Source organism: Pteropus medius, unplaced genomic scaffold (assembly GCF_902729225.1).
Source record: "Pteropus medius unplaced genomic scaffold, Ma_sr-lr_union100, whole genome shotgun sequence".
Classification (NCBI taxonomy): Eukaryota; Metazoa; Chordata; class Mammalia; order Chiroptera; family Pteropodidae; genus Pteropus; species Pteropus medius.
Window position 1 is genome coordinate 8,731,314 of NW_024349799.1, and position 22,272 is coordinate 8,753,585.

At 42.6% G+C, this 22,272-nt stretch overlaps 1 protein-coding gene across 3 annotated transcripts; it reads left to right on the forward strand.

The window, feature by feature from the left end:
- The first annotated feature begins 133 nt into the window (after positions 1-133).
- On the forward strand, positions 134-17,698 carry RAD51D (RAD51 paralog D). 3 transcript variants are annotated; one of them, XM_039885966.1, is made up of 10 exons: positions 135-413; positions 746-804; positions 1,022-1,140; positions 7,685-7,766; positions 8,012-8,146; positions 8,675-8,770; positions 11,385-11,475; positions 11,593-11,663; positions 13,761-13,925; positions 14,094-17,698. In XM_039885966.1, the coding sequence occupies exons 1-10, from the start codon at positions 332-334 to the stop codon at positions 14,175-14,177; spliced, it is 984 nt and encodes a 327-aa protein (XP_039741900.1). In that variant the 5' UTR covers positions 135-331; the 3' UTR covers positions 14,178-17,698. The 3 variants fall into 3 exon arrangements, with proteins under 3 accessions (XP_039741901.1, XP_039741900.1, XP_039741899.1); XM_039885965.1 differs by having other exon boundaries at positions 137-413; positions 743-804; XM_039885967.1 differs by lacking the exon at positions 8,012-8,146 and having other exon boundaries at positions 134-413; positions 743-804.
- Positions 17,699-22,272: the final 4,574 nt, after the last annotated feature.

A 22,272-nucleotide genomic window follows, 5' to 3' on the forward strand; every position in this document is an offset into this window, starting at 1 on the left:
AACATGTAGGTTTCCTGACCCAGCATTTAGAACGGAAGGTCGCGGGGAGGCCGCGCGTCCATAGCGCGAGGCCAGCAGGTGGCGCTGTCGACCCGATCCCGGAGCCTGGAAGCCGGAAGCGGTGGTGCGTTCCCGGCGGGCGGGCCCTGGGCACCCGACACCCGGCTGGGTCTTCACCTGGCGGGGGCTTCACCTGTCGGGGTCTTCACCCGGCGGGGTCTTCACCCGGCGGGGTCTTCACCCGCCGCACCGCCGCCTCCTTCCGCCCCCGTACTTCCTCCAGAAAGGGCGCTGAGAGGCGTCTGGAGAGGGTCCCGGGCCCTCAGGGAACATGGGCGTGCTCAGGGCCGGACTGTGCCCAGGCCTCACCGAGGACATGGTCCAGCTTCTGAGGAGCCGTGGGATCAAGACAGGTGACTGTGCGTGCGCGCCTCACAGCGGGGCACAGCGCAGAGGCCGGCCCCATCGCCCTGGCATACCCAGGAGGGGGACATCTGCTTTCTCCTCGGTCCCCACTCTTCTGGAGAGGCTCTGGAAGGTGGGAGTGGGCCCCCACACCCCGGGAAGGGCAAAACCCCTACTGTGTGCCCAGCACCACGCCAGGTCCTGTGGCTCTATTCCTGTAGGCCTCCTGAGATGGCCTGCTCCAAAGTGGAATTGTCACCCTATTTTACTGATGAGGAAAAGCCGTGTGGGAGGCCCCGCCCTTCCTGCCAATCAACCATATGTGTTTTGTTTTCAGTAGTGGACCTGGTTTCTGCAGACCTGGAGGAGGTAGCCCTGAAATGTGGCTTGTCTTATAAGGTGAGCTGACGATCTCCATGCTGCAAACCTGGGTGTCTCTAAATGTCCATCCCTGAGCCAAAGGAGTGAAGGGTTCCCAGAGATTGATAAGGGGTATGTATGAGACCCTGAGATGCCACCTCCCTTGGCTGGTCATTGCTCATTGCTGAATACTCTGGTCTCTTTGGGGTTGAAATGCCCCTGGCATCATCCTGAATTGCCCCTGCCTCTTCCGCAGGCCCTGGTTGCTCTGAGGCGGGTGCTGCTGGCCCAGTTCTCAGCCTTCCCCTTCAATGGCGCTGATCTCTACGAGGAACTGAAAACCTCCACTGCCATCCTGTCTACCGGCATTGGAAGGTTTGTATGTGTAGTTGGGGGAAAAGGTGAGAGGCCTGAGGATGTAGCTGCCTCTGGCTTAGCTTTTGAAACTTGATGCTCTAGAGAGAGCAGGGTTTTTAAGCAGTGGTGAGGGCAGCATGGACCAATAGTCAGGACTTCTGAGTTCTCTTACCTTATAACAGGGTTTCTCCACTTCAGACTTTTAATGTTTTGGGAAAGGCAAATTTTTCGTGATGATAAGGAGTGTCCTGTACGCTATAGGATGTTTGACAGCATCCATCGCCTGTATCAGCTAGATGCCAATAAGTAGCACCTCCCCCCGCCCAAGTTGTGACAATCAAAAATGTCTCCAGACATTGCCAAATATTTGGCCCCAGGGAGATAAAATTGCCCCTGATTGAGAACCACTGTCCTGTAAGATGTCAGTATTTCATTATTATTTAGCAGGTCAGAGCAACACTTCTTTAGCCCCACCTTCTATTTAACTTAAGGATAGGGCAAGAAACATGGCAGGACTAACATTTGTGGAATGCCTACTATGTGCCAGCCATTTACTGTTGGTTATATAATCTCTTCAGTGAACCCTGTAAGTGATTACTAACCCATGAGTTTAACCCAAGAGGAGTGAGGGGCAGAGGGTGGGGCTTAAGCCCTGCGGTATTTGACCCAGGACTTGGTCCATGTCCCATACTCTGCAGCTGGAGGGGCAAGAGAGCTTCCATAAAGGAGTAGCTATATTCTGCTGCGTTTGGAAAGGGAGAGAGTTGGAAGACAACAGCCCATTTCTAGCCAAAGAAGTCGGCCTCTTTCCTGGCCTGTTTGTGTGGAACTTGATGGAGAACTCTGCCACCACAAAGGTCTTTGGCCCTTGCTGTTTCCATGACATGTTCTCTTGGCAAGGTTCACACAGCATGGTGCTTGCTCCCCCTGGTTGGGTGTCTAAGTCTGTTGATGGCAAGCACTGGCTGAGTGCCTACTGGGTGCCAGATAAGATTCGCATGATAGGTATACAAGTGAGGCAAGGCTCTTGCACTTAAGGAATATGGGTTCCAGTGGGTAGAGAGAAGAGCAGATGAATACGATAGAGAGGTGTACACATGTGGAGGTGGCATTAAGAAGGGGGTGATTAACAGGAAGCAGACCTGGCCTTTGGGCTTAGGGAGCTTATAAAACCAACATACTCAGAGGAAGCATTTAGGGAACAGTCAGGTGGTAAACTGGCAGGATTGCAGCTGCAGTGGATCACGCCAGGAAAGTCAGAGTGGTTCAGGAAAGCTCTGAGAAGGAGGCAGGCCTTGGGCATTGAGGAATGGGTGGACTTTCTCTGAGTCCTTACCACGAAGCAGGTGTCATGCTTACTCTTCAGGTGCATTATTTCATTTGTTCTTCACAACCACCAATGAGCACATTGCGATTAAAATCATAATTCTTTAGATGAGGAAACTGGAACTCATGTTAAATGGCTTGCTCAAGATCGTGCAGCTAGTAAATGGCAGACCAGGCACTTGAAGTCACATCTGTTACACTCCTAAGTCTAAGAACCATATTCTAACTCATCTGCCCTGTTGTCTCCTTCAAGGCGGGAGGCTGTATTATGAAAGCAAAGCTACAGGCAGTGTGGTAGAGGTGTGCAGGGTGGATGGGACTAGGGAGGCTAGCAGGAGAGAGGCCAAGGAGAGGTATGGTAGTGGTCGGGTGTGGGTGTCCGATCTACAGCAGGTGACAGCAGGAGACGTGTTGGAGAGGAGATGTGATAAGCCTTACTGCCAGGGAGGATACAGGCATGAAGAATCAAAGATGACTGCCTAGGCTTCTTCTTCCTCACAGTGGTCTGTGGACAGACAGTTAGTGAATGTGACTTTTAAAGAGTAAGGGGGAGGGGAGTTTTTTAGTCAAAAATTTAGGAAATACTCCGTTAATCCAAGTTAAACAGGTTTCTTTGATTTAGAGCCTTCAGTGCTAATGTGCAGTGTGGATCTTCATGAGGACAATAGGGCATGTAGTGGACCTTGGAAGAAGCCGTATTAATTGGGGGAAATGGGTGGTTCCTTGAAGGCCAGGGAAATGTCTTGTTTGTCTCTGTATCTCCCTCATTTTAAAATAAGGCCTTCAGGAAATGTGAGGCATTCAGATAATGTTTGAATGAATGGCTGAAAAAAATGACCAAAAGCCAGTTCAGAGGGAAAAGTGGAGGATAAATTCTGGAAGTCACTTGTATCCAAAATAAATGGTAAAACACAGGTGTTCTGCTCCACAAGGCGGGCAGGGGTCTCTCTCCACGTCAATGCGCCGAGTTAGAGGTGATTGGTAGGGAGGTCCTCTAGGTGGTAGGAGACATGGAACAAAACAGATGAAAAGTCAGCTGGGAGGTAGCTTTGGAAATTCCTTATGCAGAGTGATCCTCACAGCCAACAATGCTTGATTCTTGACTGGAGAGTCAAGATCTGTGGTTTAGCCCAGGCCACACATTAGATCATTTGAGAAACTTAAGAAATCGTTATACCTGGGTCTCACCTTCAGAAGTTCTGACTTATCTGCTTTAGGTCAATGGTTCCCAAACTTGTCTGCACATTAGAATCACCTGGAAGTCTAATTTTTTAAAAGATAAATTTTTATTGCAGATCTGAATGTTAGAGCATCATAAAAAATGTTTAAATAACATTTAGTGTTTTTCTGATTATAAAAGTGATACATATTCATGATAGACGATCTGTAACACACAGACATAAAAAATAAAAACCACTTCAGTCAATAATTTTAGCCTTTTTGTGTTCATATATATTTACCTTATACGATTCGTGTTAGATAATGTACACAGTGTTATCCCTTTTTGCTTAATGTTCTCTCCAATGTCTTAACATTTCCCCAATGTCTTTAAAAAATCTTTAAGACATTTTAATAGCCATATAACATATAATATGTATAGATCACAATTTACCCATAATTAATTATTCAACCAGCCACCAATTTGGAAATTTCCAACTTTTCTCTGGTAATTCATTCTTTAAACATGCCAAAGCCAGACCTCTGCAGATAATTAAATCACGCTCTCTGGGGCAGGACCTAGGCATCAGTGTATCTTGATGCTCCTAGATGACTCCAGGATATAGGCAAGTTTCAGAATCACTGATACCAGCCTCTTTTCAAACTCCTTTGGCGATTGTAATAGGCAGGCAGGATTGAGAATCACTAGCCTAGCCTAATGGTTTTTCAAAATTGAGCATGCATCTAAATTACCTGGAGACTTTGTTGGAACTTGAATGTGGTCTCTACCCCAGAGTTTCTGGTTCAGTCGGTGTGGGGTGGGGCCTGAGCGTTTGTACTTCTAACCAGTTCCCGGGGGATGCTGCTGCTGCTGTTTTGGAGACCACACTGGGAGAAGCACTGCTGTAATGAAACTGCGGGTTCTCTGATCTCAGTGGGAGGAATGGGATCCGGGAGCGGCAGAGGCTGGATGCCTTCTTAAACAGGTGCTTATTAAACAGAGACAGGATGAACACATTTGTCTCAAGAAGCCATGAGGCTGCAGTGGTAACCAGAGCATTTTGACTGGCAGGAACCCATGGTAATTATCACAGGGTCCCTGGAATTGAAATAGATGGGGTGCTTACTAAGGTGCTACTTGGCAATACAGGGGGGTCATGGGAGGTCTTTTTTTTTTTCATGGAAGGTCTTAAAGAACAATTTCAGAGGACTGGCACCTGTGAAGGTAATTGCAGGGTTAGATAAGGGATGTGTGTGGTCAGGATACACAGGCATTGGTGTAGGCTGTGGTGTAGGAGGAGAAGATGCTTCAGCCGGTAGGATGGGCAGGGCATGGAAGTGGGTCATGACCTGTTTCATGGTGGTTCAAGCACAGAACCTGAATTGGGAATTGGCCGTGTCTTGAATTTATCCCAAGGCTTCCACAGCCAGAAGGCTGACAATAATAGGAACTAAATAGTACTATTCTATCGCTCATTTCTCTGGGAACATTTATTGTGTGTCTCCTATGTTTTAGGCACTGTGCCAGTGTTGGGGATATAAGAGTGAGCAAAGCCCAGTCCTTGCCCCAGGGTGCTCTGGGCCAAATGAGGAAGACAGACAAAAACAAACACATAGAAAATAATTACAAACTCCTAGAACAAATGAGTGAATTTGGCAAAGTTGCAGGATACAAGAGCAACACATAAAAATCAATTGAATTTCTATATACTCAAAATGAACATGTGGAAATGGAAGTTAAAAACACAACGCCACTTACAATTGCTTCGAAGAAAGTAAAATAATTAGGTCTAAATCTCATAAAGTAAGTATAGGATCTAGATGCTGAAAATTAAAAATTGTTGATGAAAGAAATCAAAGAGCACCCAGATAAATGGACAGACATACTGTGTTTGTGTATTGGGAGATTCAACGTTGCAAAGATGTCAGTTCTTCCCAAATCGATCTATAGTTTTAATGCAGTTCCTACCAAAATCCCAGCAAAGTTATTTGTAGAAATAGGTTTATTCTAATAATTTTATGGAAAAGCAAATGGCCTAGAATAGCTAAAACGATTTTGAAAAAGAAAAATAAAGTTGGAAGAATCACTACCAAATGTTAAGGCTTACTATATAGCTGTAGTCATCAAGACAAATGCGATATTGGCAGAGATAGACACACAGATCAATGGAGTGGAATAGAGAACCCAGAAAAAGACCCCAGATACGTCCAACTGGTTTTTGACAAAGATGCGAAAATGCTTCAGTGGAAAAGCAGTATAGCTTTTTGAACAAATGATGCTGGAGCTATTGAACATCATAAGTAATAAACCTAAACCTCCTGCCTTATACAAAAATTGAAAATGGAGTGTGGACTTAAATGTAAAACTTAAAACTTATCAAACTTTTAGAACAAAACAGGAGAAAATCTTTGGGAACTAAGGCTAGGCAAAGAATTCTTAGACTTGACACCAAAAGTGTGATCTATAAAAAAATTGATAATTTTTTAATGAAAAAAAAATCTTAATTATAAACTAATCAAAATTTAAAACTTTACAAAAGAGGATGAAAGACAAGCTATTAAGTGGGGAAAATATTTTAAAGCCACATATTCAACAAAGGACTTGTATCTAGAATATATAAAGAATTCTTAAATGTCAACAGTGAAACAAACAATCCAATTAGAAAATGGGCAAGACACGAACAGACATTTCACCAAAGACATACAAGTGACAAATAATCACATAAAAGTATGGTTAATCTTATTAGTCGTTAGGAAAACGCAAATTAAAACCACAATGATATGTTGTAACACCTAAAATTAATATAATATTGTATTCCAATTGTAACTGAAAAATTAAAAAAAAAGAAACAATGAGATATTACTACATAGCTCCCAGAATGGCTAAAAACAAGGAAAAATAATAACACTAAATGCTGGTAAGATTGTGGAGAAACTGGATTACTCATACATTGCTAGTTGGAAAGCAAAATGGCATAGCCACTCTGGAAAATATAGCTTAGTAATGTCTTATAAAAGTAATATATGCTTACCATATAACCCAGCAGTTGTATTCTTGGGCATTTATTTCAGAGAAATAAAAACTCAGGTTTACACAAAAACCTGTATATAAATGTTCATAGCAGCTTTATTCATAATTGCCCCAAACTAGAAACAGCTAAAATGTCCTTCAGTGGGTGAATGGTTAAACAAACTTGGTAGATCCATACCATGGAATACTATCCAGCAATAACAAAGAACAAACTATCAATATACACATCAACTTGGATGGATTGCAAGGGAACAATGATGAATGAAAAAAGCTAATCACAAAGGTTACATACTATATGATTTTATATATATAACATTCTTGAAATAACATAATGGAGAACAGTTTAGTGGTTGCCAGGGGCTAGGGACTAGAGGTGGGGATAGGGGGTGTGGCTATAAAAAGGGTAACACGAGAGAGCCATGTAGCGATAGAGATGTTCTGTATCTTGATGGTGGTGGTTACTTAAACCTACATGTGTGATAAAATGGCATAGAACTATACACACAGATATACATGGATGTAACACTGGAAATCTGAATAAGCTCTCTGAACTGTACCAATGTCAATGCGTGATATTGTACCATTCATCTTATTGTGCAAGATGCTACAATTAGGGAAAACTAGGTGAAGGGCATATGGGACCTCCCTGTACATTTTTTGCAACTTCCTATGAATCTATAATTATTTCAAAGTAAAAAAAAAAAAAAAAAAAGATAAAGTATGGAAAATGCTATCAAGGAAACCCACAAGGGGCTGAGATGGAGAATGAAAGGAAGACCTTTTGATGGGGTGGCAGAGACCTCTGAGGAGAGATGCTCTTTAAGCTGAGAGTGAAAGGTTGAGGAGGGGCCATGGAGGAACACTTGGCTGTGCTCTCTTTCCCCAAAAGAAACTCCACCAAGAAAAGCCTCCTGATCAGAGACGTTCATAAGGTCTCTGGACAGAAATCACACTTGGAAGGAAGTCTTGCTTTTCTTCTTGGCTCCTACTCCCTTCTGTACTCTCCAGTTCCTGTATTAATTCTATTCCCCACTTTTCTGCCATCAGCCTGGACAAACTGCTTGATGCTGGTCTCTATACTGGAGAAGTGACTGAAATTGCAGGAGGCCCAGGTAGCGGCAAAACTCAGGTAGGTACACATGCAGCCAGCAGCTGGGAGGCTGGGGGAGGCGGGTATACAGTCCTGGATCCCTGAGGGAGCCTCTGCCAGTGGCTTGTGATTCAGAGCTCAGAAGAGAGAAGATGGGTGGTGAGGAAAGAGGCATGAACTTGGCCCATTCATGTCACTGAGATCTGGACTAGGTTTGATGGGGAGTACCCATTCTGGGCCCTTTTTGAGGAGTCAAGTTCACCCAGCACCTTGTCTCTCTTCAGGTATGTCTCTGTGTGGCTGCAAATGTAGCTCATGGCCTACAGCAAAATGTCCTATACATTGATTCTAATGGAGGGCTGACAGCCTCCCGCATCCTCCAGCTACTTCAGGCCAGAACCCCAGATGAGGAGGAACAGGTAAAGGACAGCAGGAGAGTTGGATTTCTTTGAGGCCCTGACACAAAAGAAGACTCCATTACCCCTTACAAATGGCAAGAATTTGGGTCATTTAGATGAATAGTCATTTTTGGCTTTGAAACTTGCTATCCTATTACTACTTACTGTATTCTTCAAGCCTCCCCTCTTATGACATCATCCAAGCTGAGATGCTACCCATACTATCCTTCTAGGAAACCTATTTCTTGCATACCCTAATTCAAGGCTGGCAGACACCCGGTATCTTTCCCATTTTTTTGCCCATGACAGACTCCACTAATTAGTCCTGTTACTCTTGCCTACTGAGCTCTGATTTGGCTTTGTAGCTCAACACCCAGGCAGCCACTACTGTGAGAACTGGTCCATTAGACAAAACTCATTTGCCATCCTGGACCTGAGTTCTTTTACCTAGGTGCCTTTTCCTGCTCAGGCTTAAAATCCCTCTTCATCTTGCTCAACCGTCTGCTCCCTCTTATCCAAAGCCCCTCCTTCTCTTTTCCGCCCTTTTAGGCAGGAGCTCTCCAGAGGATCCACGTGGTACATGCCTTTGACATCTTCCGGATGTTGGATGTGCTGCAGGACCTCCGAGGCACTGTGACCCAGCAGGTGAGCCTGCTGTTCTGCCCCTTTTCTGGTTTATCTAGCTCACCAGGTGCTATCTGTATGTGGGCAGGTGTCCTGCCAAAGACAATGTTTGGAAATGCAGATATGCAATCTGGTGACTCCAGCTGTGCTTTCCATTCCCAGGATGGGATTCCTAGGATGGGATTCTTAAGTGCTTAATTCATTCCTGAGTGCCTCATTGTTTAGATGCTCATCTCCCCCACTAAACAGTAAGATCCTTGAGTGTGGGGATCATGTCGTATGCATCTCTGCATTCCCCCACTAGATCAGTTTTCAGTTGCAAGTAATGAGTCTTTCTGACAGACATTTGAAACTTGAGGACATTTAATTATCTCACAAGAGTCTGGAAGTTGGCAGGGTCACAATATCAGGGCTCTAGATTGGTGTGTCTGATTCTCTTGCTTTTCTCCCTCATGATTGCAAAGTGGCTGCTATAGATAAAAGCCTCAGGATTTTATACATCTACATCCATAGTCAGGGCAATGAAAGTAGATGCCTCTTTTGTGTACCTCTTCTCTTTTATCAGGGAAGGAAATCTTTCTCCAAAACCTACTTGTAGACTGCCCACTTCCCTTTACATCTAGTTGGTCAAAACTGAGTTATATGTGTGTATCTTAGACCAAGGGTTGAGTCCAACTTCCCTGATGTCAGGAGGGTTTGGAATGGCATTTGGGTTGGTACCTTCCTACACCTGCTAGTACTTAGACAGGATTTGGTATACTGATTTATAGACTGTTCGATTTGGAAGACACTGTAGAATATTTTAATTTGTCTTAAAAGTTTTCTCTCACCCCAAAGCATGTCATGTTCCTATGGATGTAGCCAGGATTATATATCATTTTTACAAACTTCAGAACATAAAAGAATTGAACTACTTGCCATAGGAGTCTTAGCTGGTTATGACCCACCTGTGTGTTGAGACATGAAGTCACGCAGTCTTGATCTAATGTAACCCTCTTGTTTCTAGAGATGAGGGCCAGCGAAGTTGAGTGAAGTCGCCCAAAGTCACTACATATTTAGGATAAGAACTAAGCTCATAACCCAATCTCTTCACTCCCAGTTCAAAGACTATGTTTTTTACTGTAGGATCATAAGATGGCATATATTCTATTATTGCATAACAAGATACCACAAACTTAGTGACTTAAACCAACACATATTTATTACCTCACAACTTATATGGGTCAGGAGTCTGGGCACAGCTTAGCTGGGTCCTCAGCTTAGGTTCTCAGTAGGCAGCTGCGTAGCAGCTGGGCTGTGTTCTCATCTAGAGGTTCAACTGGGGAAGAAACTGCTTACAAGTTCACTCAGGTCGTCAGCAAAAGTCATTTTCTAGTGGCTTAAGTTTCTTGCTGGCAGTTGGCCAGAGGCCACCTTCAACTCCTAGAGGCTGCCCACTGTTCCTACCTTGTGGCCCTGTCCATATGCAGTTCATAGCATGGCCACTGGCTTCTTCAAGATGGCACAAGAATGAGAGAAAAATGCAACATGCAGTTTTATATAACATAACATAATCACTGGAGTGATGTCTCCTTACTTTTGCCGTATAACTTAGCCTAATCAAGAGTGACACTACAACACTTTTGATATTTTATAGTCTGAAGCAAGTCACAGGACTTACCTATAGTCAAGGGGAAAGGATCATACAAGGGCTTGAAAACCTAAAGGTGGGGACTGTGGAGGCGACTTTAGGGTATGTCTGCCTCAGATGACCTGATAGCTCCATAGTTACGAGCCAGGAAAGGCTTGTTATCTCATTTTAGCCAGAGAGTTTTAACTTCTTCTCCCAGAGAGTAAGGAAGGACTAAGTCGATGGCAGTTTTAGCTTCTCTCTTTCCTGCCATCCTCTCTTAGACAGGCCAATGACTGGCCAAAAGTCAGTAAGTGGAAGATGAAGGAAAACATGTAAAGACAGAGCAGGTAATGCTGAATATCCAAGACTTGGCCGATGTGAAGTGAAAAAAGAAGTTGTGGAAACAGAATCAGCAAATGACTTGGATATAAGGAGTAAAGGAGAAGAGAAAGGAAGCAGCAAAGACACTGCAGGTCCAAGAAACTAGGAGGATGCTAATGCTTGTGTATAGACAAAAATGGTTTTAACAGATGGCTGTCTATATAGTCTACAATCGGAACCATTTTAGATATAGGAGATGTGGCTGCGGAGGCATGATCTAGGAGACAGTGAAGTAAAGAGAAGGCTTAATTCCAAGGAAGTTAGGGATTTGGGAAGTAAGCAGAAGAAGGAAAAGAGGGGCCTGACAAGATGATGGGGGGCTAGCCCTAAGGAGAAAGATGGCCACTAAGAAAATTCCTGACCAGGGCCACAGGTCTCTGAACTGGGATTTCTCAAATTTAATTATTTTAGGTTATCTGTGATGTCCTGTGATTTAAACCCTCTCTATCCACCCAAATCTTCATAAAATCTGTTATTTATACAAATGGGGGTGGGGAAAAAAGACTGCTGAGTTTGAGTGATGCCTGCGCGGTTGTCAGGAGAGGTTCTTATCAGTTTCTGAGAGGAGCAAGCTTGGTCCTGTAATGGGAGCCCCCTAGAGGCCATCTGGTTAATAGCACCTGCTTCACCCCAACCCCGCAGGTGAACCTGTCTTCAGGGACTGTGAAGGTGGTAGTTGTGGACTCGGTCACCGCTGTGGTCTCCCCACTTCTGGGAGGTCAGCAGAGGGAAGGTGAGTGTTATGACACAGTCCAGGGTCAGAGATGTGATCTTCCAGCACTGGAGTCCAGTCTTCAGCCAGCCCAGTCCCTGAACCCTGATGCCCTCCCCTCTGCTTCTCCTCCTCCAGGCTTGGCCTTGATGATGCAGCTGGCCCAAGAGTTAAAGACCCTGGCCCAGGACCTTGGCGTGGCAGTGCTGGTGAGGAGTGGGCTTGGCCAGTCGTGCTTGTCGTACCTCTGATCCCTGGGCTTCACCAAGTGAGGAGATCATGATTTCTAGTTGCAGCTCTCTATTTCCCTTAAATAGCAACTTCTGAACCCCTGAAGTGGCCCTTTAGGAAAAGGTCACAGCTGAACTTCCCAGGGTCATCTAGAGGACTGGACCATAAGGGGATTGGACCATAAATAGCCAAGGGATCAGAGACAGCATTGTTTTTCTTTTTACTTTAAGTCATGTTTATTGAAGTAAATTCATATAGAGTAACTTTCTCCTCATTTGAAGTTTGACTAATGGATACTGTTGTATCTTGTTTTGTTATCCCACCTCAGTCAAGACATAGAGTGTTTCTATCATCCCAGAATGTTCTCCTAGCCCCAGACAACCACTGACCTGGTTTCTGTCCCAACAGTTTTACCTTTTCTAGAACTTCATAGAAATGGATCTTTTTGCTTTTAAAGTATCTTTTTCTATTTCTGAAGTAATTCCTTAAAAATCTGCACATTTTTCATAAAAGGATAAAAAATAGTTAAATATAAGAGTCAAATCTGTAATCAATCTCTACATCTACAGAAATCATATTTTTACATATGTCCGTAAAATTGTTTTCTCTGCACATCTACGTAAACTTTTAACCAACTTTCCAATTAAACTGTAACCTTGTTTAAAAAAAAAATAGCTTAGCATCTCATTCCATTTCCCCAATCTTTAAATAGATTCTTTAAGAATGCCATTTTTAGTAGTTAACATATTATCTTGTTAAATATCTATGTTACAGAGGTTGGCAAACTTTTTCTGTAAAGGGCCTGATACTATTTGAGGCTTTACAATCACATGGTCTATGTTGCAACTACTCAACTCTTCCTATATAGCATGAGCGTAGCCATAGAGAATATCTAAACAAATGGGCATGGCTGTATGGCAAGAAAATCTGGTTGTCAAGAACAAATTTTGATTTGGAGTATAGTATAAGATATATATAGTCAATATTATTGTAATGGTTGTGTGTAGTGCCAGATGGGTGCTAGAGTAATCAGGGGGATCACTTCATGGGTTGTATAAATGTCTAACTTCCTTAAATTTAAGAAGTAAAGAAATGAGTAAAAAAAAGTTAGAGGGTTAGAGTTTGCCTGGGGGCAATACTAGTTTGCCGACCCCTGGTATACTATAATGATCTTGTTTCCTGATTTGGGGCCTTTAGGTCATTACTGGTTTTCCTCTATCTTAAATAAAACTATAGTGAACAGCCTTATACCTAAGTCTCTTGCATATCTCATATTGTTTTATCAAACGCCTAAAAATATAACTACTGAGTCAAGGATACATGTATGTTTAAGTGTCTAGATATGACATTGCCAAATTCTAGAAAAGCTATATTAATTTGTGCACCCACTGGCAGTGTAAGAGGATCTGTTTTCCTGTGCTTTTATTCTTATACTGGGTCCTAAGGCCTCCTTCTCCTGACTTTGGGATGTATGTAATCACCTGCTATGTGCCAGGCCCTGGCTTAGGCAGTGGGGATTCAGTGATGAACAAGCCACAGCCCCCGCCCTGGGAGGACCGGAGGTAGGTGGGGAGAACTTCATCAAGAGGATGCTGCAAGGCTCAGGTTGCTTACCTGTGACTAGCCTGGGCAGAGTAGAGCTGACTAACTAGATTAGGACCCCCTTTCCAAACTCCCCCCAGCTCCCACACACACAGATGAACCCCCTGACACAAAGGGCTGGGTGAACATGGTCTCAGGATGCCTATCTGCTGGGTTGCGGTGGTAATAAGCTAAAACCCACCACTGGCTTCCCTTCAGGAAAGTGCAAACATCACTGCTTATTCCCAGACATGTGACATTACCTTTGTTAGAGTCATGCCTGAGGCATTGTGGTTTAGTGGAAAGAGCTGTGCCCAAGTCAGGAGCCCAGGGTTCTAGTTCCAGACCCATCATGGATAAGTTATGGAGCTTTGGGGAAGGTGTTTTCTCCATGCTAGGCCTCAGTGTTTCCGTCTGTAAAATGAAGCAGTGGGAATGGTTGTCCTCTATACTACTATTATGGATCTGTAAGTCTTCAATTATCTCTGTCACAGGTGACCAACCACATGACACGAGACAGGGACAGTGGGAAGTTCAAACCTGCCCTGGGCCGCTCCTGGAGTTTTGTGCCCAGCACCCGGATTGTACTGGCCATTGGTGAAGAAGCAGGAGCACCAGGCAGTCAGCGCACAGTGTGTCTGACCAAATCTCCCCGTCTGGTGAGCCACTCCGGGAGATAGCCAGTAATCTGGGCCCTTGAGGGTGGTCTCCAGGCCCACAGATGTCTTATAGAGGAATTCTTGAATACTGAGACCCTGTAACCAAAGAGGTTACCCATTTGGGTTGCTTAACTCAAAAACTTACCCTTCCCTCCTGTCTTCTTCCAGCCAACAGGTTTCCAGGAAACAGTAGACATTGGGACCTGGGGGACTCCGGAGCAGAGCCCAGTGTTACAGGGAGACCAGATGTGACTGTGCTGTTGATTGGGAAGGGAAAAGGCATCAAGGCCCCCAACTCTACTGAGCAGGAGTGCCCCAAGTGCCACCCAGCACTTGAGACTGCAGGAGAAGCTCTCAGGCTGGGTAAAAGAGACATCTCAGTTTCTTCAGCTTGTCTCCCTGTGGAAACACATAAAGCTACAGGTGAGAGAGGATGCTATGGTAGAAGGACCCAGAAATTCATGCTGATGCCATGTTTTCTTCCCTCGTTTCTACTATGTATGTTTTCAGTGGGAGCTGAGTTCACCTTGGCTTGGGGCATCTCTGAAAAGACACACTAATGACTAGAAGGATAACCCTGTGTGTCACCATCATACCTGCACTCTATCCTAACACAGTGACTGAGCCATGAAGCCTCTAGCTTGCCTTTGCTTCTCTTCTTCTTCTTTCATTTCCCCCCCCCTCTCTTTTTCCAACTGTAAAATGAGGCTCCCTTCCCCTTAGCTCTGTTTTTGAGTTACTGGGTTGAAGTAACCTCATAAATGCGAAACTCTTTGTCATCTATGTCCTGCTCTTAAAAATATAAAAAGGAAATTCCCTGAGCCTCAAAGCCACCTAATTTCCCCTAAGAAAGTTGTTTTTCAGTTTCCCCCAGTGAGGCCCCAAAGAATGGTTTTTCTTCTTTTGCTCTTGTTGATTTGGTTTCACACACCTGCATGCATCACCAGGACTAGGTGAGACTGCGAGCTCTCTGCAGTCCCAGGGATATAATTTAACAGGAAGGGAGGATGCAAACTGCTCCTGGTGAATCCAGCCACTTGTTTAATTTGTATGGTGCCCTGTGGGGCCCCTCCACAGTACAGAGTAACCAGAGGTGCTGAACCATGGCCCATAAACAGATAAAGGAGAATTTGCTCAGTAAATAGAGCCAGCTGGGAAAATTGATGCTAGCATAAATAATACACGGCAAATCTGGTCTTTATGCAGAAATTCTTTGCCGGCGGCTCCAAGATGCAATATAATTACCCTTCTCTTCTTGCCAGCTGTACCACAGCCTAGTGCCCTAGTGTATGAAATGACCCCCTGTCTGTTACAAGCACTGAGGCCATCCATCTGAGAGCTTCCACTCCCTGGCTGGGAGAGGAAGAGGCCAGTAGAGAAGAGAAAATAAAAAGCAAAGTAGAGAAATGATCATGATTGTTTGCTGAACACATTGTTTAAAGGAAGGTCACCTTTCTCAGCCTATTTTGTAATTAGTTGTGTCTTGGCTGAAAGAAAAGAGAGGTCAATTATAGGCAGAAGATATGACATTTAGAGATGATAAATGCAGCAGGGAAAGAAGCTTCTTGGGAATGCATGGCAAACTGACTCGAGGGTATCTGCCTGAGTGAGGATGGTTGGTGAGCCTAACTATGGGAACCCTAGCACTGCTGCTCTCACAGGGGACCTCAGGAGAAATTAATCTTCAGTGTCCTTATTGCTATGAGCAGTTGGCACATTTCTGCAACCATGATAGGAAACAATACGTTAAGCTAGGAGTGGCAAATCCCTGCTCACTCTTACCATTTGGGCATCCTGAGCACATGTAGACATCACTAATTGATCAACTATTCTTTTTTGTGGATCTTGGAATCTTTTGCAGTTTTCCTCCGCACAGCACTCCAGGCAACCACAACCAATCAGTTGGACTTGGCATTCAGGGTGGAGCCTCCACCCTGGACAGATCTGTCATATTTCCAGGCTGTCATGTTTCCAGGTACTTAGTCCCTGACTGAGAACCCTAGAATAATGCCGTTTGAGAGGCCAGTAAAGATCATCTGTCCTATCCTGTCATTTGACAGAAGGAAACAGACCCAAAGAGCCATGGTGACAGTCCCAGTGGCAGAACAAGAGCTGGAACCAGGACTTCTAATTCCTAGGCCAGGACTCTTTCTGTCCCCATGTTGCCTTTAATTTCCAATCCACACAGTTCCATTCCTGCTGGGACACTTATTCCAGCTCAAGGTGCCACAGCCCTCACCCAGCGCCCTCTCTGGCCATGGGAAGTTACCCCATTCACTGCTATGCCAGACCACCAAATGACATTCCTGCAGGACCTGGTCCCTCACAACTTTCTCCTTGGTCCTTGCTCTTAGACTGGGGCTTTATCTTGTCCTGTGTACTGCCACTGCATGCTCTGTTCTGGGCACACTGTGTTGGACAGTTCCCTAGCACACCTCAGGCCAGGCTGGCTCTTCTGCTCAAGTGCCTTTTGATCCCTTATGTGCTGCTGCTGCCCCTCCCCTCACCGTGTTTGGTGCACACCCACCCTGACATCCTCCCTTTCTTCTGCCTCAATGGTGGTCCAGATAGACATTTCTCATAACGCCCCCAGACCACTCACTCATACTTTTCTGTTCACTTGTATGCCCATGAGCCCAAGATCCACTTTAAGGGCTCCCATGTCAATTTTTCTTTTGCTCTTTACATATGATAGGAGCTCAGTAATTGTTAAATATACGAATGGGTGGACTTTAATGCATTTTAGATGATAAAGGAGGAATTCAGGAATGTTTTTATCCTGATCTTGATAGTCACTGAATCCCCAGCATCTTTTTACGTATCTTTCTACAGAGGACTATTGAATATCCTTAGTTTGATATTAGACAAAATTAATGTTGACTCCCAACTATGTGCTAGCACTTGATGACTTTAAGTCAGGCACTTGAATTCCCAAAGACTCTCAGGCAAAAGACCCATGTATCATTGAGGCTGCTCTCTGCTGTAAGTAACAAAACCTGGCTTAAAGAGGCTTAAACAATAAGGGCATTTATTATCTCTAGGAACATGAAGTCCTAGGTTGGCTTATTCAGTGGCTCATTGTCAAGGGGCATAGTAAGGCCTATTCTACTTTACTTTTGTGTTGGTTTTGTCTTCAAGCTTATGTTTTCATCAAAGCTTGGCTGCAGCCATTCTGAGCATCAGTCCAGATAAGATAATATCTACAGGTAGGAAAGTGAACACCTCCTTGTCATGTCCTTTTAAGAACCAGGAAAAATAAGACCTTCCTTCCAACCAAAGAAGGCTTACCTCACATCTCATTGGTGTAGAATTGCTTCATGCACCCATATCTAAATCATGGCAAGAGAAATGGGACTACTGTGATGGGCTAAGAGTAACCAAGAAATACCCCTGGAGCTGGGGCTGGGGAGGGGCTTTCTTTCAGCACATCTCGTAACCATCAGAAGAAACTCGGTGTGCTGCTAGATAGGAGGGAGTAGGTGTAAAGGAATTGAATATTGGTGGGTAACCAACCACTAGTGTCTGCCATAGTCCAGAAGGCAAGTTTATTGAGGCTCTCATGTGCTTAGGCTCTTTGTACACATCTTATTTAGACCTTAGGACAGCCTTGTGGCATAGGGAATCATTTCATGTCCTTAACCTCACTGATACAGTAAATGGGAGCTCAATGAGGTTAAAGATGTAAAGCTAACTACTTTCTATACTCATGCTGCCTTTGGTTGTGGGTATGTAAATGTTTCAATAAATTTTTTTTTTCATATTCTGCCTTGATAGCTGCAAAGACTACATGTCTCAGCCTCTTTTCAGCTTAGCTTACCATAAAAAGTTCTGCCAGGGATCTCCTTTATCAGCTCTTTCCAGTTTTCCCTAGGGAAGTTGTAAAAGAATGACACACACTCAGAGAAGGGAGATATTGGTATTAAAGTCAACTGAAGCCTTATGGGTAAATAAGGCTGAATAAAACCAGCAGGGTCTACACTGTCCCTGAGATATGAGCCAGGAGGAGATAAGGGCTTTAGTGCATATCCCACTAGGGTTTGCTGTCTTCTGGCATGGAGCTGTACTGGGTAGTTAAAACTGTCCAACTGTGTGTGTTGGGGCTGGGTATTAGAGAAGGCTCTGTGATGCATGGAACTTAGATTAGAGCTAGGTATATTATTCATCAAAAGTTGCCTTCATTAACACCTATTCATCTCAAACTATTCCAAAAAATTTAAGAGGAAGGAAGGCTCCTAAGCTCATTTTATGAGGCCATGATTACCCTGATTCCAAAACCAGACAAAGACATTACAAAAAAGGAAAGTTATAGGCCAATATTCCTGATAAACATAGATGTAAAAATCCTCAACAAAATATTAGCAAACCAAATTCAGCAATACATTAAAAAGATCATACATCATTATCAAGTGGGAATTATTCCTGGATGCAAGGTTGGTTCAGTATACATAAATCAATTAATGTGAAACACTACACTAACAAATTGAAAGATAAAAATCATATGATCATATCAATAGATGTAGAAAAAGTTTATGACAAAATCCAGCATCTGCTTATGATAAAAACTCTCAGCAAAGTGGGAATAGAGGGAATATACCTCAACATAATAAAGTCCATATATGACGAACCCACAACTAACGTACTCAATGGAGAAAAGCTAAAAGTGTTTTCCTTAAGATCAGGAACAAAACAAGATGTCCATTTTCACCACTTTTATTCAATGTAGTATTGTGAGACCTAGCCATTAGCAATCAGACTAGAAAAAGAAATAAAAGCCATTCAAATTGGAAAGGAAGAAGTAAAAATTATTTGCAGATGACATGATACTATATATAGAGAACCCTAAAGATTCCCCCAAAAAACTGTTAGACTTGATAGTCAGTAAAGTAGCAGGATACAAAATTAATATTCAGAAATAAGGTCCATTTTTATATACCGATAATGGACTATCAGAGAAATTAAGAAAACAATCCCATTTACAATTGCATCAAAAACAATAAAATGTAGGACTAAATTTAACCAAGGAGGTAAAAGACCTGTACTCAGAAAATTATGTTATTTAAGAAGGAAATTGAAGAAAACATAAATAAATAGAAGCATATACTGTGCTCATGGATAGGAAGAATTAACATCATTAAAATGTCTATACTACCCAAAGCAATCTACAGATTCAAAGCAATTCCTATCAAACTACCAATGGCATTTTTCACAGAACTAGAATAATCATAAAATTTAGGAACCATAAAAGACCCCAAATAGCCATGGCAGTCTTGAGAAAGAACAAAGTTGGAGGTATCACACTACCTGGTATCAAACTGCTACAAGGCTATAGTCATCAAAACAGCATGGTACTGGCATAAAAACAGACACATAGGTCAATGGAACAGAATAGAGAGCCCAGAAATAATTCCATGCCTATATGGTCATTTAATCTATGACAAAGGAGGCAAGAATATACGGTGGAGTAAAGACATTCAATTCAGTAAATGGTGTTGGGAAAAATGGACAGATACAGTTAAAATGAAACTGGACCACTTTCTTACACCATATGTAAGAATAAATTCCAAATGAATTAAAAACTTAAATGTAAGACCCCTAAATGACAAAACTAGAAGAAAATATAGGCAATAAACTCTCGGACATTGCTCCTAGTAATATTTTGTCTGATATATTTTCTCAGGCAAGGGACACAACAAAAAAATAAATGGGACGACATCAAACTAATGAGTTTTTGCATAGCAAACCACCAACAAAATGAAAAAAAACCTATGGAATGGGAGAAGATATTTGCCTATGATACATGTGATAAGGAGTTAATATCCAAAATTCGTAAAGAACTCATACAACTCAACACCAAAAAAAAAAAAAACTCCAATTAAAAAATGGGCAGAGGACCTGGATAGGCATTTCTTCAAAGAGGACATACGGATGGATGGCCAATAGACATATGAAAAGATGCTCAACATCACTAATCAAAAGAGAAATGCAAATTAAAATCACCATGAGATATCTATCACCTTGCACCATTCAGAATGGCTATGGTCAATAAATCAAACAACAAATGGGATGACATCTAATGAGTTTTTGCATAGCAAAGATGTAGAGAAAAGGGAACACTTGATGGGATTGCAAATTGGTGCAGCTGCTATGGAAAACAGTTTGGAGGTTCCTCAAAAAGTTTAAGATAGAACTACCTTTTGACTCAGCAATTGCACTTCTAGGTATTTATCCAAAGAAAACCAAAACACTATTTCGAAGATACTCATGCCCCTATGTTCACTGCAGTGCTACTTACAATAGCCAAGATAGGGAAGCAACCTAAGTGCCCATCAAAAGAAGATTGGATAAAGAAGAGGTGGTGTGTATATACAATGGAATATTACTCAGCCATAAAAAATGAAATCTTAACCATTTGCAATGACATGGATGGACCTAGAGGGTATTACACTGAGTGGAATAAGTCAAAACAGAAAAAGATAAATACTTTATGATTTCACTTATATTTGGAATCTAAAAAACTAAATGAAAAAACAAATTGAGAACAGATTCATAGATATAGAGAACAAACATGATTTCCAGATGGGAGTAGGGTCGTTGTGGGGCTAGGTGAAAAAGATGAAGAGAGGGAAAAAAGTCACCCTCAAAAAGGTGTTCTCCCTCATTTTTTTCTTGTCCCTATTGCACCAGATAGGCTAACTTCTGGTCCTAAATTGAATAGAAGGAACAATAGCCATTGTCCTTGTTCCTGGCATTAGTGGTATCTTCCTAATATTTCACCATTAAGTAAGATACCATAAGTTCCCTGTTTAATCAAGGTAAAGACCTCATTGTGTTTCCTGTTTGTCCTGGAGAAGGGAGTACAGGTACTGGCCATTACATTTGCCATGCATAGAGTCTCTCTTCCAGCCAGTGGAAGGTCCCTTCATCCTGGAGCCATACAACTGCACTTCAGCTGCTGCACAAGTTTGACTCCTTGAGTAGCCTTTGAATCATGGCTCTCCCCTGACTCTCTGTAGTTTTGGGGTATAATAGCCTCAAAATAGATTCAATAGCTACAAAATTTGGGTTTAGCCCAAAGACAGTGGGCCTGTGTTGAAAGGCTACAAAGTCAAGGAATAAGATTATTTTACATTTCAAATAACTCGGTCTTAGCTCAGACACTCAATCGCTGTATGTCATTGGATGAATCAGCCTCTTTAAGCCTTAGTTTTATCCTCTCTAAAATGGGAAAGTAATACCTGCTGCATAGAATCGCTTTAGGGTCATATAGTTTAGGTAAAGTACCCAATGCTTTTCCAGTATATAAAAAGCACTCAGTCTCATATCATTGTAAGACTTATTATACCTGAGAGATACTGGTGACAGCTTCCTTCCATTCATGCAAGGCCAGCTTCATGGTAGTGTGACAAGTGCAGTTGCACAGATCCCTGTGTTTAGTGTAATGCTCTGTTATTGTCGTCCTGAAATTCTTAATACTTTTTGAACAAGACTCCAGTATTTTGCACTGTTCCCTGTAACCTATATAGCCATTCCTGTCTCCAGGGATGGGTAGAACTCTTGTACTGGCCCTTCTCTTTGGGAAACACCCCACAACTGATTTCTTAGGGAATAATTCCCATAAAAAAAATGGTGTTAGCATCCAGGGTCTGTTTACCTCTAACTGTTCCATTCTGGGATAACTTCTGCAGTCTCTCTCAGAAAGGAATACTTTATATTTCATAGAATTTATTAGGTCCAGAAAAGTCAAGAGCGGGCGAGTGAAGTGGAATGATGATTTAGGATTTTGGAATCATGAAAAAATCTAGGTTCAAAACATTGCTGGGCCCTTCATGGCTGAGTTGCTTGGACAAGGTAGTGTCTCTGTCTTGCTGGTAAAATCTAAGTTTCAAGGGAGTCACATTTTCTTTGGTATGATATTTGTCTCGGGAATTAAACAGATAATTTATGTAAAGTGCCTTTCTTAGAAAGTCTAGCATAGAAGGTGCTCAGTCACCATTAATTCTTCTGGCTCTTGTCAGAAGTAACAAAAATCAGGGCACTAGGACTTACAAACCATGTTGCTACTAATAAAAGAAATAATATGGTTTGTTTTTTCACTACTATTTGGGGAAAAACAAGTGCTTCATAAATATGTATTAGAATGTACTTAGCAAATGAGTAGAAATAATAAAAATATGTCAAAGTAAACAGCTCCTATAAATAATGTCACTTGGTAGTCAAATTAGTGCTTTATTACTACTAAATACTATCGCTCACTGAAAAAGATTTCAGATTACTTGCACAATGGATACATTATTGAGTGTCTCTGTGGAAGGGCACGATAAAGATGAAAAATAGTGATGGTGATAAT

Excerpts from the sequence above, each read along its gene's own strand:
- RAD51D (XM_039885965.1), top strand. The coding sequence starts at position 332 with ATGGGCGTGCTCAGGGCCGGACTGTGCCCAGGCCTCACCGAGGACATG. Across the intron at positions 1,141-7,684 it reads CTGTCTACCGGCATTGGAAG|CCTGGACAAACTGCTTGATG; the intron begins GTTTGTATGTGT and ends TTCTGCCATCAG. Across the intron at positions 11,664-13,760 it reads ACCTTGGCGTGGCAGTGCTG|GTGACCAACCACATGACACG; the intron begins GTGAGGAGTGGG and ends TCTCTGTCACAG.